The sequence below is a fragment of the Sylvia atricapilla genome, chromosome 1 (assembly GCF_009819655.1).
Source record: "Sylvia atricapilla isolate bSylAtr1 chromosome 1, bSylAtr1.pri, whole genome shotgun sequence".
NCBI classification, from domain to species: domain Eukaryota; kingdom Metazoa; phylum Chordata; class Aves; order Passeriformes; family Sylviidae; genus Sylvia; species Sylvia atricapilla.
Window position 1 is genome coordinate 123,509,377 of NC_089140.1, and position 18,990 is coordinate 123,528,366.

Below are 18,990 nucleotides of genomic sequence, written 5' to 3' on the forward strand. Positions count from 1 at the left end.
AGAAGGCAAAGGTTTTATCAAGTTGATTCAATAACAAAGGAGGTCAAGAGATAAAAATGAAGTATATTAAAAATTACAGAATAGGGAGAAGTGGTTGGAGCAAAGAAATTTTTATTGGTAATAGGGAAGGGTCTTAAAAAAGCAGAAAACATTAGGCATCATTTCCTACACTTCAGGGAAATAGAAGAGAGGCCTCTGCCATAGACTACAAGGCAATTGTGACAGGATTTTCTCTCTTAGCACAAAAGGATGGAGGTTTTCTCTCTTCCTTTTCCTGTCTTAAGAGGCAATAAATGAATGAGCACAAATAAGACAAAATCAGTGCACTTACAACAGCAAGGAGCGCTACATGAAGATTATTAGAGTTCAGTGTAAGTGCTGTTTGTGATCAAGGCTGTGACTCATGCTTTGCTAGAGGGGTTGACATTTCCCAGAATCTCATCGAGAAATCTGTGGAAGGGATTGAAAAAAAAATAGTGCCATTCTACAGAAGTTTAAGGAGCACCAAGGAGCACTGAGAATACAAAACGTAAAAGGAAGTGATTGCAGTTATAACACTGGTGATTGAAAAAGATCTATTCCTATAGAAATGAGTATCTGACTGGTGAAGACAGTATAATGTGCAAAAAACCCAATGTCTTAAGTTCATGAGGAAGAAAAAGGACATTCTGAAAACTCATGGGGTTGAACAACAATTACACAAAACTAGAGAGTTTGGGTTTATCACTCTTAAATTTTACAGGTTATGCATGACTATGAATTACAGCTCTGTCATGCTTCCATCGTAATGCCCTGTAGCACCAGAATTCAATTCTCTCCCTCTTTGCTCTGTCTACTTATGATAACAGTTTCAGACAACATGCAGAGTCCATGAGGTTGACAGATATCATTCGTTTATTTCCTCCCTCTCCTAGTGTCTCACTAGTCTTTGGTCAGCTTCACTACCGTTTCTATGCATCTATGCTGTGACTGTCAGAAAATCCCAGCCCCTTATCCACTGATTTTTTTTATTTCACCATTTTTAGAAGTTGAATTAACACCTACTGATGAGTGGCAAACAAGCAGGTCTGCAAACCACAATAAAAAAGTCAGCTGAGATAATTTGAAGGCATGTTTCTGAGTCCAGTAGTGTAACCCAGCTGTCTGGGAAAGGTTTTTTCCTGTTGAAAGTTCCTAATTGAAGTCTATATTTATCTGTGAGGATGCAGCAATTTTGGTCATCACTTGTTAAACTTGGAAGTTCTCCTTAATTTTACCAGTCAGTTGCTGTTGCAGTAAGCATATAAAATTTGGTAGAAAATAAACCTCCTTGTATTCCAGCTATTCCTCAGAAATCAGAGGGGCTGGGTGCAGCTTGTCCTAATTTCTGATTATAACCAGTTAGGAACTATGGCTGGTTACGTTCAGTAAGAACTTTTACAATTCCAGATTCACAAATAATGTAGTTTTTTTAAGCAGCAGATCATTGACTCTTGTTAGATTGCTAGTGATAAATGCAGTAGATCTACAAAATGTAAGTGTTCAGTGCTATGTATAACTGTTCCCAGCTATACCCTTGATACAGCTGGAGATGAAAATCTTACCTAAGAGTCCTTTCTCCCTGCTTTGGGGAGGGCAGAGAGGAGCAAGCCCATTGTCTATGAAATAAGGTCATGTTCTCATATTCTAAAAATGGAGGACTTAAAATACCAATTTTCGACCTTTTGGAAAAGCGGAGTTATGAGTATAGTCAAATATAATTGATTACCAGTTGCTGTGATCCTAGTTGGTGGAGATGCAGCTTTTTTCTCATTTTTATATTGGTGGGTGCATTTTTCAATATATTAATTATCTTTGGCTGAACTGGTTGTAACAAAGGCAGCACAGATCCCTAATAATTCAGTATTGTCCTCCACCCAGGTGAGGGAGCAATGAAGGCCAGCTGACATGACTCCTGTCAGCGTGTTACAACCTCACATCATTAAGTTCCCAAAGGTGCAGATTTGTAACAGAGGCTGGTTGTGCATGGATAAGGTGGGGTGAGGTTGGTACCAAGGCCTGGGTGCACTCCTGTGCCCCACTGAGACACCATTGGGCTGTGAGACCTCTGCCTCACCCCAGGCATAATTCAGTTGTTAAGCCTTGCTCCAGCCTAGTGCAAGGTAAGCAAGTGGCTTAGCTCACATTTTTGCTCAAACAGCCTCATGAATTCTCCACAAACTCACAACATCTCAGTATCTTGACATAGTAAGTCTGGCAATTTTCCACAGTTGCTTACTGGGCTTTGTTTTTGGTAGTCTTCCATTTTCTTCTCTGTTGCTTGGAAAAAGAACTGTGGCATGATGAAGCCAAATAGCAGTTGGGGAGATGCTGTAACAGGTTTTCTCTGTTTATGCATTCTGCTAAGCACAAATAGATGCGTTCTGGTTGGCACAGCTCTCAGATAATGATCTCTGCTGAAAGGCAGTAAATGTTTAGCTTGGCTTATAACCTCAATTGCCTGCACAACTTGCAGATTTTAAGAGTATGGGTGTGAATGTATTTCTGCTTGCAGTCCTTCTCATTGCTCTAAAAAACTTGTTCTCTTCTGTTTTCAAACTAGCCCTTAGGGCATTTTCTGCTCATACTAACCAATCTTCAGTGAGTGGCTGTTAAACGTGTCTTGTTCCTAAGTGTTGTATCTGTGACCTGGCATTCCTGTTTTTAGCTTCATTGCATTCACTTCTGGGAACAAATTTGCCAGAAGTTATATTGAAGCAAAGAGGTGTAGGTGCCAGTCACATCATGGGAAAGTTAGGTTCCTCAGATTGGTCACTGGTGACAATTTTGGCCTTAATCATCTCAACTTCTGCCTTAGTATTGGGGCATGAGGGAGAAATCTGTTGGTTTCTGTTGAAATACCTACAAAATTATACCAAAGCAGGTAGTGAGACACTAACAGTCAATGTCCTACATGAGGGTGAAAATAATTAGTACTGCAGTGACAGATCTTAAACATTAAAACATATTATAATTTAGGCTATAAATATGCAACTGGAATTACTTTCTAAAATAGAAGAACTTTTGAACATTACCCTTCAGTAATATCAAACAATATTTATTTCTTTTACTACATTTATAATTTAACCAGTACAATCACAAGCATTAGTGTGAGATCTGGGATTCTGTGATCCCAAATTCAGACAGAGCTTGTTCTGGAAGATAAGATGTTATGCTCTTCTGAGTTATTAGTGAAACAATTTGCTGAGCAGTGTTATGTGGGAGTAGTTTTAAGGGCAATCTTTTAAATGGAATGGCAAACAATCACTTTTACTTTTCTCCTTGACAAATATTGAAGAGCCTACACACATTATTTCGACTAGGTTAAATTCCAGGGATTGCTGTAAGAAACAAGTTCCTGCAGTTTGCACTAAGGGAAACTGTAACTTCAGGGTTTTTTTTAGTATTACTTCAGTGTATAACCTTCCATCTTTGCCTAGATCGTTGGTAATTCTGGCTTTTCCAGAGACATAACAGGAAAGAGGCTTAATAGTAGAATTAGAATTCTATTGTGCAGTGTCAAGGGTGAACTCATTGTACGAAGCGATAGGACACCTCTGTCTCCGTGGAGCCGCGGTCGCTGTCGGTGCGCGGAGGGACAGAGGGGCGCGGCGCTGAGCGCGCAGTGCCGCCCGCGCCCGGCAGGTGGCGCCGGCGCAGCGCGGGCCGGGGGAGCTCGTCAAGGGAGCCGGGAATCATCGTCTGCGGAGCCCCTGGGCAACACTGCGGCACGCACTTCTGCTCTGTATGCGCAGGGGAACCCTATTCATGAGCTCACTTAAGGCAAGTTATTTTTACTGTGCAGTGTCCTTTTTTTTTTAAATTTCAGTTCTCCGGATCTGCTCCCCAAGTAAAGGACTACTGAGAGAGCACAGCACAGTACCATCAACATAAGTTATGTTAGTGTCAGTGAGGCTTACTTTGTACGTGTAGATCAGGATGTGTCAGCTTAGTTATGCTGTGAGTTTTCTTTTTCTGCCTGGACAGAGTAAGGACACAGACAGTCCTTCCAGTATGAATGAATGTGTTGCATAAGGGCATTGTTTCTGGATCACACAGAGGCAAGTGAGGAGTAGCATGTGACTGTTGTAGTCAGTAAGAAAATCTTCGCTCATTTGGGTGAAAATAGTTTTTTATCTTTTTGATGTTGAAGAAATGAGAAAAGGAAAACTTATTCTATATGTTATCTGTCATTAGGCTTATAATTTGATATCATGTTATGAATCCAAGTTTAATACTTGTTTTATAACAGTATACAAGTTAGCGGTGCCTTACATTTCTTGAGGTGTATGGCAGTTGTAGTAAGCTGTCAGAAGTAATCAGATGTTCAGGAGAAAAAATTGGATGGGTTCTCCCTAACCTAAGGGTAAGCAAACAGGTTAACTCCACACCCACATGCAAACTGTTTTGCCCAGGAGAACCTCACACCACTGTTTGTGGCCAGAAAGGGATCTTTTGCATGTGCAGATTAACTGTCTCTACATGTTTCATTTGTCACCAGTTATGTTTGGTTTTTTTTAATGGGACTTGGAAATTATATTATATTTTTTAATATGGCAAATGAACCCTTAGAAATTAATTTTTAATTTATGGTTTTTTGGGGGGATAAAACACACACTTTAATGTTAGTGTTTCCCTCCTGGGAATTACATCTGGTAGTGACACACCTACTACTGTCTTACAGCTGAAATACAATATGAGCAGCACACCAAATCAATAACAGTAATTTTTAAATTCCACTTACATGTTTGCCATAAAACATTTGTAACCTTTAAAAACATTTTCTTTTTAAAACAGTTTGTCCCTTTTATGAAGACTGTAACTTACAGGGCTTTGTTCAATAAAATCAAGATATATATAAGTAGTTGTCTTCAAGATCTTTGCATTTCAAGAGATTCTTATGATTATGGGTTTTTTTCATTAAAATGTGAAAGGGCTGTCAGCTTTGGGTTTTCGGTTTTGTTAAGGTGTGAAAGAATAATATAGTGCTTTATTTTGACAGTGTATGATGGTTTCTAGGATATTTCTTTGATGTTCTACTTGGTATATGCCGGAGTTCACAGATTACACTGATAATTTGTTAAAGTTCAAAAATAACTAAGAAAATCATGTTAGGTTGGAGTCTGTGTCTTGGAGTGTTGAAAACCTCGGTCTTGCTTCTCGGTTTCTTTGGAGTACATAAAGAATATATATTGGGTCAGTCAGGAGTTAATTAGTTTGAACTAGAACATCTGTTTGGGAGGCTATTTGTAGGTTTTACTTTATGAAGATAAGATGATAAAAATGCAGAACTTAACTTGAAGATCTGATTTTCTCATCTAAGTTGTGATCTCTGAAAAGCTGCAGTTTTCCTTATGATGATGTGAGTGAGGGATTTTGTTTTATTATTTTGTTGTTACCTTTTAAAAAAAAAGTTTTAAAATTTGATTTTTGATTTATTCTTTTTTTGTTTGGAAATGTTATCCATAATACAAAAAAAAAAAAAAAAAGTATTAAGGTATTGGCTGTGTATATAATGCTGTCTATTGTGAATAGGGTTTTTGTTGTTAAAACAAAGCTGGGGTTTTTTCAGGCTGTCCTCTATTCTGCCTTTACAAATAAAAAAAATAAAGGAAATTTTTTTCTTCTTGCTAATTCTAGAGTTGTATGTATATATCTGTTATTTTCTAATATTTAAAATTATTACTTGTAGTTATGAGCCCCCTTTGCTAGGTGTGTTGTATGACATTATGAAAGCCACTCCTAAAAAAACCCAAATGTGAATACATTGTGCAGAGTGTGCAGATAACTGGCATTAGTGTTTTGTTTGAAAAAAAAATTAAAAAATATACTGGAAACCTAATTCAATGTCTATGAAAACCATTCCTCATCAAAGCAAGAAGAAGCCCTTTTGTTTGCTGGATAATTAAAGTCTGATTTGTACTTTTTTTTGCAAAGCTTAATAGCAGTATAGCACTGTCCTTATGAGCACCACTTCATATATTTTAATATTGAGATGGACGAATTATGCCCACTACTGCAAACGGGAAGAGATGTGCAAAGGTTTTATGACACTGATACAAAAACAGACAGTACCATCAAAAGGCCAAAGGAGTTATTGCCTGTAAAGAAGTATTACAAATCAGTGTAATCGCAAAAATGTTTCTCCTAAGCAGAAAAATGTGCTCTTGACGAACATCAGCTGCCCAGTATGTCTTCCATATAAATGCTGTGGGAGAAGAGTGGATGATATAATTGGTATCAAAGTGAGGTAAGCAGCTTGATAGGACAGGGAAAAGATAAAGGTTTCTCTCAGATTTGATTTCTTCTGTCAGTGCTTGATTACAGATTAAAAGTAACGAATTTGCATCTTGATTACAGATTAAAAGTAATGAACTTGTAAACCCAAGATAAAACTGCTTTCCATGATGCAAAGCTGGAGGAAGCATTTAAGCCTGATAACTGTACTGGTTTTTAATAAAGTAATTTTATTCTCTTAAAGTGAAATATTTTTCTAACTCCTGCATCTGTAATGTAGATGTGATGGTCCAAAAAGATGTGGAAGGCAGACTTTGTAATGAAAGCTAAAGTCTTTGGTTAAGTCCAACTTACCACATATAAAGATTTCTGGATATTCAGAAGTCTATAAGATCTACATTTGGAAGGAAGGTTATTCCAATTATTCGAATACTTTTTTAAAAGTCATTAAATAATAAATTGTAATTAAGCCTTTGTTATATTTTGGAAGATGCTAAATTCAGATTGACTGTTTTTTTCATATTGTAAAAGAGAAATAAGTAATGAATTATGTGGCACATACATGGAATGTATTGCTTTACATACTGGAAATGTGTCTGAATCTCTTAATGCTGTAACCAAAGCTGTAATATCTTTGAGACGGGGACAGAGTATTTGACTTTGGTTTTGAAGAAGCAAAAGCAATTAAAGGAATGGGAGTTCTTTTTAGACAGAATTTCTTTATGCTTTTATTTGCTCCTGTGTGTGTTTGGTTGGAGTTATAAATCTTGTGAACCATCAAAAATTAGCTCAGTTTTTCATTTGTAATGCATTATTATGATGTTGAAAATTTAGCTTAATGAGTTAGTACAGTTGCTTAAAATAGCCTTATCTATAGAACAGTGATTTGCTTTTTCTTCTCAAGAAAAATTCTTTAAAATTATAGGCACTTCTTCTACTCTTCATAATACTAAATACATAATACCCTGTTCTTCTTACTCAAGTATCTACTGAGTTCAAGAATTAAATCTGCCATTAGTTCAAGAATTAAATCTGCCAAATTCTTGCCATTTAGCAAGAAAGGCTAACCTTCTTAAATTCAGCATAGCAGTGTGTATGGTTGCAGTTTATGGCAGAAGTTTCTGGACTTTGAGACGCATGCCATTAGTCAGCAGAAAGTTGTTTATGACTTTACACGGAACTATGAGCTATTGTGAGTAACAGTGACAGCTGTCAGGAACATCTGAAAACACTCTGTCTAAGAAGCAAGATTTATATATCAGTATTTTATGATAGAATTCAACCAAATCATGAATGCATGCATAGAAAAAGACAAGCTTCTTTTACAAATTACTTGCAGATTTTTATTTTGCAAGCAGTGGTAATTCAACTAAATGGACAACATGAGCTGCTTTAGGAAGGAAAGTCACATTCGATCTTATTTCTTTTAAAATAGAAAGTGAATAATAAATTTCTTTAGAACATGTCTAGATTTTAAGAGTTCCAGCTGGTATTGATACACAGCCATGTGTACATGCTGTCAGGCTTTATTCATACTTCATGTGGTACAGCATAGAGCAGGAATTTATATAGCTTTTCTAAAACAAAACACAAAATCCAGCCAAACAGAAAAAACAACTGAAGTGGACAAGTATATAGAGAAGGCAGAGATGGGGAAGATCAGAAGAAGCTAAGCTGTGGTGGCACAAGTTGAAATAACCAAAAATATCTGACTTTGTTGGAAGGCATCTAGAGATCAAATTGCTACATAAAGATGCAGTTTCAAGATTTGTCACCAAACATATGTGAAATCTGATTTTAATTGTGTGTCTAGATTTGGGCTGAATAAAGTTGTCGACATCGTCAAAGATGTCAGAAATCACAGAATGGGTTAAGGTTGGAAGGGAAGTGTCTGGTCTGAAATACATTTGAGGCTTCTTCTATACTTTTAGAAAAAACTTGTTGTGGAAGAAGACTGCAGAAATTATGTAGAAAGCTGTGTTTAAGCATCTTGGAATGAAGATGTCCTGTTAAACCTTTAATGAGTGATGTTTTATCTGTTTATGAGACTTTACCTCCTTTAATATACAGGGTGGACTGTGTACTTTGAATGTGGCTTTTCAGTATTTTCATTTCCTGCCCTCCCCAGCTCAGTCAGTGGCCGGAATGCTGTATTAAGACACTGATTTCTCTGAAATTTCTTTAGTATACAGCTAGTACTAAAGCACCGTGTGAATTTTCAGAGTACTTAGTGAGATGAGGATATATGATACAGTTGAAATACAGGGAAGAATAGTGGACTGGTTTTCAGGTCAATTTATTTCAAATATCTAGGATTCCTAAGCTGATGTTCAAAACTGATTTAAAATACACTGTGAAAAGACTTCAGTTTAAGGAATTAATGCTGTTAGTTTTGAAAAAACAGTATATTGGTCCCAAGGTGAAAATGCAGAGAAAACCAAGTCAGTAATAATTTTGAAGCTAGCTTTTGTTTTTTGTTGTTGTTGGTTTTGGTTGTTTGTGTGTGGTGGTTTTTTTTGTGGGTTTTTTGTTTTGTTTTGTTTTGGTTTTTTTTGTTTTTTGTTTTTTTTTAATTTCTTGGAGGTGTCTAAATAGGAATTGAGAGACAATTCTATTCTTAGCTTCATTTCCTGATCCCCTGATCCCATTATGTTTCTGTATGTGCAGCTGAATTTTTCTTTATATGCTTTTCTGTCTTCCAGAATAGGTAAAGTAACAGTCCAGTGGGTTCTTTCTACTATAGAGCTCTAATGAGTTTTACTCAATTATAAATAAAGGTCTCTCTTCATTGTATAATGACTTGAGGAAAATAGCACAAGACGAGTATTTAGCATCTGTGCATAATAGCAGTGTAATTTAGGTTACATTTATGACTTTTATTTTAGAATTCTGTAACTTCCGAAAGGCTGATATAACTTCCAGTAAGTTTGAATTCTGATATAACTGATACTGGTTTTTTCAGTCTGTGCAGGTTTTTTTTTGTTTTTTTTTTTTTGTTGTTGTTGTTGTGGCTTTTGTTTTGTTTTTTTTTTTTTTTCAATTAAGTCTATCTTTAGAATCTCTTTGAAAAAGAAGGGCGCAGACTGGAAAACTAATGGAGAAGGTCAGTGTTCTGCCCAGTGATCCATAATCTTTGATCCTTCCACTCTGCCTGTTGAAAGTAGAAGCCATTCTTTTTAAACTTGACTATTTAGTTAGATATTATTTCAATATATTTAATCTTAAAATTAATTTCTGATTTCCACCTTTGTGCTTAATTATTTGATGACTTTCCCATTGGTTGAAGTGATAAAAAGAGCTGAAAAGCCGTCTTTATTCCATATGCATTACGTGAAGGGAGAAATGTTTTATGGAGCATATCTATAATTCAGGAGTTATTACATGTTCCTCAGTTGTGTCAGTATTGCATTTGAAGTTACTGGAATTGAATGCATTTCTTAATGTGTGGTTTGAAAGCCAAACCAAGACTAGATAGTTTATAATTTTTAAAGGAGCAGTTAGTTTTTTCTGAAGGGAATAAATGGTCTCTTGGTGACTATTTTTTAATGGAGTCTTGTTTTAGTTTTTTTTTTAATATCCTTGAGTGAGTGGATTTCATTTATGCATTGGTGTTCAAGAATGAGAACAGAAAAACTTGGTCATGCACAAGAGGTCATAGTCTGAAGATTTCCCAAAAAGGAAGAAATCACAGTGAATAATAACTTCTGCCCTTGACCACTAATGATAAAACAGTACCCCTTCCAATTTATTTTTCTTAGTGCTACATGGATTTTTCAGGGGATTCTGATGTTTCTTTACTCATCAAAGCCAGCAGCAAGATGTTCTCAATGTTTGGGATGTGCTGATCGCTGTATACTGGCTTATCATAATACTCATGAGTCCTGAGGGAAGCAGTTTTCCTATCTGTGTGGTGTCATACTATTGACTCCACTAGGATCAATGGGATCTTCAGGAACACTGTGACAGTTTAGAAAAAATTGAGGCCCTAAGGCCCACCTGGATGCACTGCCTTTTTTTCTTCTTCTATTTATATTCATAAATGCTTTGAAGAGAAAGGATTTAAGGCATTATCTAAGAAGAAAAAAGTCTTGTTCACTCACTTCATATTGGTCACAAAATACTGAAAATATGGCATCCTTCCTACAGATCTTAGACTATTAAAATGTGTTCTCTATTTTCATAAAAGACCTGCCAGTCCTAAAAAGTGACTTATAATTTGTCAAGGTAGGCATTAGAATCTACTGAGCGACGAATAATGCAGGATCTACCTGTTAGGAAATGAGACACATGAACAGGAAGGGACTTGCTGTTTCATTTAACTCGTCGTTGTAGGATTCAAGTCATAACAGTTCCAACCATGCAAGTTCATGCCAAAGCGCCTCTGTCTTCTGTTGGTAGGAAATGAGTTATTTTTCATACAGTTAACTAATGTGTAGATTGATGCACTTTTTTTTTTTTGTTTGTGTCTATATATACATATAATTTGAAAATGCATATTCTTGTATGTATTTCTCTGTGTGTCTATAAATCAGATATTTCTTCTATTTTAGAGGCACAACAAAAACCCGGACATCAACCCCTCCTAGCGTGTCAAGAGCCATGAGCACGGGTGCTTTAACAAACAGAAGAAAAACTAGCAATTCAGATACTCACTTAAGGTAGCTTTTAACTTGGTGGATTTTGTCATGAATGGAGCCTTCATTAAAGGGGATTACTTACCACAAAAGAAATTGGGGAATGTATTATTCTCTGCAATTAATAAATGATCAATGTTATTTGGCTTGTATAAGATGCTCAATGTATTTTGCATGTTTATCATCTGACAGCACACCTTTGTCATCAGCTGTCTCAGATGTGCACAGAAGACCCTTTTGGAAGTGTCAAAAACCACTTGGGAGCTGTTGAAAAATATAACCAATATTATTTCAGTAAAAGCTGAATAAAATCTGCATGCTAAACTCACAAGTTGTCTTGCCCTTTAAAGGGTAGGATGAAAATTGTACTGCTGGTTTAGCCTTTCTATTTTTGACAGGCTAAGTTTTAAGTTTTCAAACACTCCAGTTAATCTAAATAGTCAGTGAAATATTTGATCCTGTTCCTAGCACTCTGGTGTTTTTTGTTTTCTTTCAGAGAAGGTGGTTGTCTGGAGATACATATGGGAGCCTGGGCAGCACTGTATATAATATATACCAGTGTAAATAGGAAGTGCAGGCATGAAAAGGATAGTAAACAATAACAAGGATTAGACTAATTTTATACCAAGTTATAGTGAACTGACTTACAGAGAATGTTCATCTGGGAATTTTCAGGTCTGATGGGAAAACTGGGTATGACACTGGAGACTGCGCCTCCTCAGTCAATGGAGGAAGTGCAAAAAGCAGTGAAGGAATTTCACCTGTACAGTTATCCAAGTTCTGCCATGAATGTGGAACAAAGTATCCAGTGGAATGGGCGAAGTTCTGCTGTGAGTGTGGAATTCGAAGAATGGTTGTGTGAACACATTCTTTAAAGCAGAAAGAAAACAAGAAATTGGAACATCTGCTACGTACTGTTGCATGGAAAGCTTGAGCAGTCCATCCAGTTAGGCTTCATGCTGCGAACTTTGAAACATCATTTTGTAATTTTCTGAGTGCAATCTTCTGGTTCCAGTTATTTATAAACGATATATACTGTATATAAAACTAGCAGCTGTCTAAAACTGTGCCATTCAAGGAAATACTCTTTACTCTTTGTTGAAAGTATTTAAAATTAAGGTAAAAATGCGTTAAGTAACTAGATAGCAGAAGAGGTTCAGTGTTGGGTTTTTTTGTAAATCCTACTAGGCAAAGGATGTTTAAAATCTCTTATGTAGGGTAATACTTACCTATAGGGAACTAGCCATGAACAACTTGGGCTTCAAAAGTTTCTCTGTGGAGGCATTTCCTTCATCTTTGAGAGCAACTTAGATGCTGTGTTCCAAGTACAAACAACATGAGCAACTCCTTATAAATTCCTAGGTAAAAGTGTAAAAAGTTCAGCTCTTTAAACTCTTCAACAGTAACATGCTAATTGGACTTTACAGTTGCTTCCTAGGATTTTTTAAAGAATCACAGTGGAAAGACTATCTGAGAATTTTCTTTGCATCTAAGAAGAAAGGCAAGATTTTCTTTTTGTGATTTTTCCATGTTCTGTTTTTCAGTAAAAACATGATATTTTTATGTATTTATAAGGACAAATATGGTATTAATTTTATTATTATTAATTTTATTAAGTTCCTTTTGTTTTGAAATATTTGTCTTCCTCCTCCTGTGCTCCACCATGACTAGCATATCTAAGGGTGTTGTGCTTTGTCCTGTTTCCAAAGATCCTGCTCATTTTTTTTCTTTTCCCTCATTTCCTCAAGGAAAGTCAATCTATGCTTATACTACTTAAATGTTGAACTCTTATTTTGAATACAGCCTTCTTGATGTATCCAATACCAAAAAAATACATAGTTCTATAGAAATGAATGCTATTAGAGCAGTAGATCTTGATGTAAGTAGATCTGACTTTTTTATTCTTGTACACATATGAATGCATAGGGGAGGAACTGTGCTTCACTGGTATATGTGTCAATACCTGACCTTTTTTTTTTTTTTTTTTTTTTGCAATTTTGTGTATTCCTGGTCTCAGAACAGTAGCCTCTTCAAGTTAGTAACAGACTTCACATCAATCCATTGCGAAGAAGGGAGAGACTCAAAGTTGTTCAGTTTTTTACTTACTTCACTGTTAATTAGTAAATTACACATTTACTAATAAAACCATTCACAAGCCAGATCACTTAACTTGTATCTTAATGTATTAATTTATTTTTTTGAAGTTTTGAAGTACTTGCACGTTCTTCATTATGCGTGACAGAACAATCTGAAACAACTTAACTGTGCCTTTCCCACAGTAAATACATTTTTTTGTCAGGAACTGGTACTTTCAGCTCACAAACACCATTAGTTTCAGTTCATTTAATTTCTTTACAACGTACACAAAATATAATATAGTGTTCCATGATAGTTTTGTGGTCGTTGCTTGCATTCCCAAAAATTGTGATTATCAATGGGGCAAATTTGGAAGAAGACATGATTGATGAAAAGCATCTTCAAAGCAGATACCAGTCTAAGAGAATGAATGACTTAAGAGACTTGATGTAGTTATGTTGCAGGCCACAAGCTAAACATTAAAATTAGTTCAGTGAATGTCTTGCACTTTTTATACTTTTTTTTTTTTTTTTTAGGAATTGTACTTCATTCAGTGAAGTCTTTTCATAATTGGTGTAAACTGGCTACTGAGCATGATAAGATGGGTGACTGGTAATGATAATTAGAACTGACAAATCCCAGCCAGTTTATTTTCTAGGAGTTTAAATTCTAGGATCCATATTATCTGTATTATGGCGCATTCATTTCTCTATTTGGGAAAACTGGAATTCTGCGTACTTTCCATAGATAAACCTGCTATGGAAAACTTGCCCTGGACTTTGGCCATGGAGGTCTGCAGACTGAAGTATTGTGAGCTGAGAGTCCATCAACAGCCCAGAATAGGTTTGATCAGATAGTGACTCTACTCTTACCTGATGAATTTGCCGTTGTTTCTGCTGGAAAATGTATTTTTCCATGTATTAAACAAGCTTTCTACAAAGGGAATGTTTAGGACAGCACGAAATACCTTTCAGATTTTCCAGGATTATTGTAACTGCAGGAAAAAACATATTGACTCTTTCTCCTTTGAATTGTAGGTGGCAGATTTCCTGTGGCAATTTCAAATCAATACTCATACATTACTGTATTTTCTGCTTTCTGAGCTGTTTGTGAGATTCTTCACTTTCAATGTGGCATTTAGTAAATAACATGAGTAGCACATAATTTGCTTCATTTACACTTACGTGATTTGTCACGAGGATTAGATAAGGAATTAATATGAACAGAAAGAAAGGTTTTTAAAACCGATCTTTTAATTTGGCCATACAAAGAAAGTCTATGATACATAATTGACTATTGAAAGTAACACTGGATAATGTGTGTGTGTTGTAATCTGTTGTAATCCACAGTAAATATAAGCAGTGAATGAAATTCTTTTTGACTGTGTAGTTTGGTGCTGTATGGTAAGACTTAGGAGAGGCGCAGTATGTTTTGTGTTTATCAACTGGTTTTGTTACTGAATGGCTTTCTGAAGTCTGTGTTGTTACAGACCCTACCTAGCCTGTATTACTCAAGGTATCAGCACAGATCATTGTAATTCCACGTCAGTGGATGTTTGTACAAAACAGTTGATTGATTTTCATAATGTCCCTGAATAACTGAATGTGGGAAACAAATTTGTTATATTTGAAGAAAAAAAAATTTTCAATCTTTGGTGTATTGCATGTGTCAAGATGTTCCCAAATTTAATTTATTGGTGATCTACATCCAAACCCTCTTGCCCCAGTCTTCTCCACACCCTTATGCCTTGGTTTCCATGGGAGGAAAAAACATGAACTATGCACTGTCTGTTTATAGTGAAATTTAGTGATGCAATTGTTGTGATGATTACTATACCAATGTATAACCCCTATGACAGATTTACTGTCTGCCATTTTATCTTCCTAACGTTCTTACTAAGATTCTTCCATTCCTTAAGGAAGAGGGGGGAAAAAAAGGTCGAAGGTAAAATTCCATTTAAAGAAACAAGGAAGAAGCTGGTTTTGATGTTTGGCCTGAGGGAGTTTGCATTCCCTTTCTACTTGTGTGATTTTTTTTCTTATACAAAGGACCTCTCTGTGCCAGGAAGTAGTGCAGGACTATCAGAGCTGTCCTGATAGAAGTGCAGTGGAGTTATGAAAAATGGTAGCTTCAGTAGTAGAAACAGCATAGCACAAAACTTAATCTCTGTATGATGTACCTTACACAGATTTATATTTATGCATGATGTCCATACCCTAGGTAGTTTCAAAGCTGGATTCTCTAAATATACAGCAATTAAAATATGTGTTTATGAATAATTAGTCTTGCACACCACTGCAGGGAGGATGAGCGCAAGGAGGTGCTTCACCTCAATTTCAGGTTGTAACTATGAAATAAGCATATAGGCAGAAATTTTCAAATTTGCCAAAGAGACTCAAAGAGCCCTTGAACTCCCTGGAGGAGTGGGAAAGCTCCACCTGAGAGTTCCCTGGCCAGGAGGGCATCAAGCCGGGGAGCTCTCCATGGTGCTCCAGCACTGAGCCTTTCCCGCAGTGCTGGGGCAGAGGCTGCTCCAGTGCAGCCACACATCCTGTGCCTTCACAGGGTGGGAACTCCAGATTGTGTTGTAACACCTGACCCAGTCTGTATGCACCATGGAAGTTCTCTGTCACCTGCAAGGGACTAGCTCCTAATTCACCATCACAGCTGGAAGCTGGTGCCTGAAATGCAGGGAGAGCGTTCCTGTGATGCCTGCTTACCTGGTCAGTGCAAAGAGGTATGACTGCAGTACTTTAAACAAGATATGTGCACACTGATGTAGACTATGTAAATAGTCTGCATATAAAATTAAATGGTATTGTCTGTGTGTTACAAAGTGCTAGTTTCCATCGCATAGAGTTTGTATATCTGGAAAAAACAAACCTGTTATGAGTGTTTTTAATCTTGGCTGAAAAATCTGTGTTTAGTAAGAGCACTTTTTTCAATTCTATTTCTATCCAGTTTGACTAAGCTATGAATAGTTATATGGGGTTTATGAGAAGGTAGAATTTTCATCTTTGGTAAATTTTGTTTTAGTGACTCCAGTGAAAATAGTTTTATTGCCTCTCCAGTACAGCTTATTCCAACTTGTGATTATTTTGTTGCTGGTTGGTTTGGTTGGGTTTTTTTCCAACTTGCTAAGTATGATTTGAGTGACCTAATTGTGTTATTGGAAGAAGTGTTTGGTAAAAGACTCCATTAGCTGAATTCAGTAGTTACTTGGTTGATATTTTTGTTTCAGTATTCACAGTATAAGAGATTAGTCTTGCATACTAGTTCATTTTTTGTTTTGTTTTGGGTTTGGTTTTTTGGTGTTATGTCAGTCCAGAATAGTACACATTTCTGGATGATCCTATTTAGTCCCATTCCACTTCATCTTGCCAGAAAGCAGCTTCTTCATATTTTCTTAATAAGCGTTCATTCTTTCCAAAAATGATCAGTAGGGAAATTATATTTCCCCAATTTGAACATCTGAGTCAGCAAAATCAAATATTCAGTTTAATATAGCTGAATACTGAACCCACATTCTAAACAGAAGTGCATGGTTTACTGTAGTTCTATATTTCAATTTGGCTTTCTGGCAGAACCATGAATGGATTAGGGTGGGACCTGTAAAGTGCTGAGTACACTACAACTGTTACAAAACGTACCTTATATGATTGTTCTAAGTCTCAGTGTTCATCCTTCATATGACATTTAATATGTTTCTCTTCATAAGTTTATTTATTAATGTTCCATGTTTTTAAATGGCGTGTTCATTCATGTGTTGGAGGTGATTAATTTTTTCAGCATTGCATTTATTATGTTTGAGTTGCCTGTCAGTACATGGAATATTTGTGACCATCCAATGAGGTTTTTCTTTTCCAGAATTCCTCCGTTTATTTGCCTCATTTCCTATGTTTATTTTAAAAGTGTCAGTTCTGTTTAAACTAATAAATGTAAATCACCACCTAATACTAATTTCTCACTTGTTAACAATAAAGCAAATACGCCAATAAAACTTCTTGTGATGTGCAAATTTTTGCAGTCAAATGTAAAATTATCTTATATAATGTAGCATGCAGGTAGGTAATATAATTTTAGCCTTGTGAATATTGTGATATCTGATCTCAGGTGCACAAAGAATAGAGTTTTTAAATTGAGTGAGATGAGATTTGGATTCCTAAGTCACCTGGAAAAATATACCAGATATTTAAATCAGTGTGATCTGCTTTATATAAAGTTAACTCTGTATCTTCTCCATTTCCCCAACTATACTGAGAATTTAGTTTATGGAGTGCATCACTGTGACATCTGTAGGATTTCATTTTTTTTCCTTTTTTTCATAATAATAAAATCATAAGGGATAGTAAATTTAAGCTTGATCTGGGTTTGTTAACATTAGAGCACTGTTTTGTTAAGGAAATTATTTTTAAAACTTCAGAAGTTTATATTTTTCTTCAGAAATTTGAATTTGAGCAGAAATTACAATAAGGTATTGGATTGCTGATTTTTTTTTCCTAAATATGGATGAAGGGAAATCAATTCCTCTTTTCATTTGTTCAGAAGTAGAGAAAACTTCCTTCTACTCTTTAGTAGCTTGAAGAGCTCTTTAGTATACTTGGAGAGACAGATTTGCAGGGTACAGTATTCAGTGGGAAAGGAATTGAGTGGATGGATACAGCTGGAAAGTTGCTGTCAGTGTCTGTATGTCCAGATGGAGGCTGGTAACAAGTGCTGTCCCTCAAGACTCTTGTTTTGGGACTCTACTTTTGGTGCTCTTTTAATATATTTGTCATTGACACAGTGAGATCGGGTGCACCCTAAGCAAGTTTGCAGATGACACAAAGCTGAGTGCAACTGACACATCAGAAGATGCCATCCAAAGTGACTGGACTGCCATGACTTCTCAAATATCTTGAATAGTGACTTGGACACTTCCTTTGCCACTTCCCTCAGAACCCACAGATGTATCACATCAGGTCCCATGGACTTGTGCACCTTCAGGTTCCTTAGCTGGTTTCAAACCTGAACCTCTTGCAACAACATTGTGAAAATCCTTTTAATATCCAACTTCTTATCCTTGATGCCTTCCCATAAATTCCGTGTACTTCTAAATAATGATTTTGACCTGCTCATATTATTTCTTTTCTATGGCAAAATAAATAAATGAATGGATAAATGAAAGTGGCAGAGGGGTAGGCATGATGGTGATTATACCGTGCACAGTTTTCATCCCTTTGCCAATTCCTGAAAAGCACTTTAGTGCCACTTTTGTAAGTTCAGTAGACCAGAGGTAGTTCTCAAATGGAAGAAACAAACCAAAGAGCACAGTTAACTGCATTTAGCAGTTTGTGTTTCCATGTAAGCAGTGACTCAAGAATTTTGGCAACAAGACTCAGGCAAATAATCTTTATTTGGAGAAGCAATCAGAAGAAATCCACAATTTCATAATCACTCTATTTTAAATTTCTGCCCTGGATGTGCTCTTGGTCTTTCCCCCAGGGTAGTCTTGGAATTGTTTTATTTCTCTCAAGACTTAAGTTGTGGATTGCTGCTTAAGTAACTTAAGCTGACTGACCTTTTGGTTTTGTAGTAGCTAATACTGCATCTGTGTATTTTTGCTTTAATTCACACAGCCGTTTCCTTGCCAAGTGGTTATTAGGAAATAAGTGCTGGCTTTCAGCTATTCCTGGATTTCCAAAAGAATCAAAACAACTGTTCTTCAGTCTCAGAGACCAACTGAATCTACAGTCTCCTGGGTCATCATTCAGGAGAAAGGACAAAGTTGCCACTCCTGCCTCATCATCACCGTAAATACATGGGGGATTGGAGTGGGTATATTTCAGGAAAGTACAGCATGCTTGCTCTGTTCTTAACCTCTTCCCTCTCAGATTCAGTACAGCAATCTTACTCCGGTCAAATACATAAAGGTAAGTGCTGCTTACAGTCAACTGAGTAAACAGTTCTTTGAAGCACATCCAACTGCTTTTTCAGGTGTTCTGAATAACAATTTTTTTAGAGTAGTTTTACAGAAAGATTCTTT

At 36.2% G+C, this 18,990-nt stretch overlaps 1 protein-coding gene across 1 annotated transcript in view; it reads left to right on the forward strand.

Moving 5' to 3' along the window:
- Positions 1 to 12,037, forward strand: part of ZC2HC1A (zinc finger C2HC-type containing 1A) — a 29,789-nt gene extending 17,752 nt beyond the window's left edge. Inside the window, exons 8-9 of the mRNA XM_066332584.1 lie at positions 10,806 to 10,913; positions 11,565 to 12,037. Coding sequence (XP_066188681.1) covers positions 10,806 to 10,913; positions 11,565 to 11,751 — 295 coding nt within the window. The 3' untranslated portion in view covers positions 11,752 to 12,037. The remainder of the gene's footprint in view (positions 1 to 10,805; positions 10,914 to 11,564) is intronic.
- Positions 12,038 to 18,990: the final 6,953 nt, after the last annotated feature.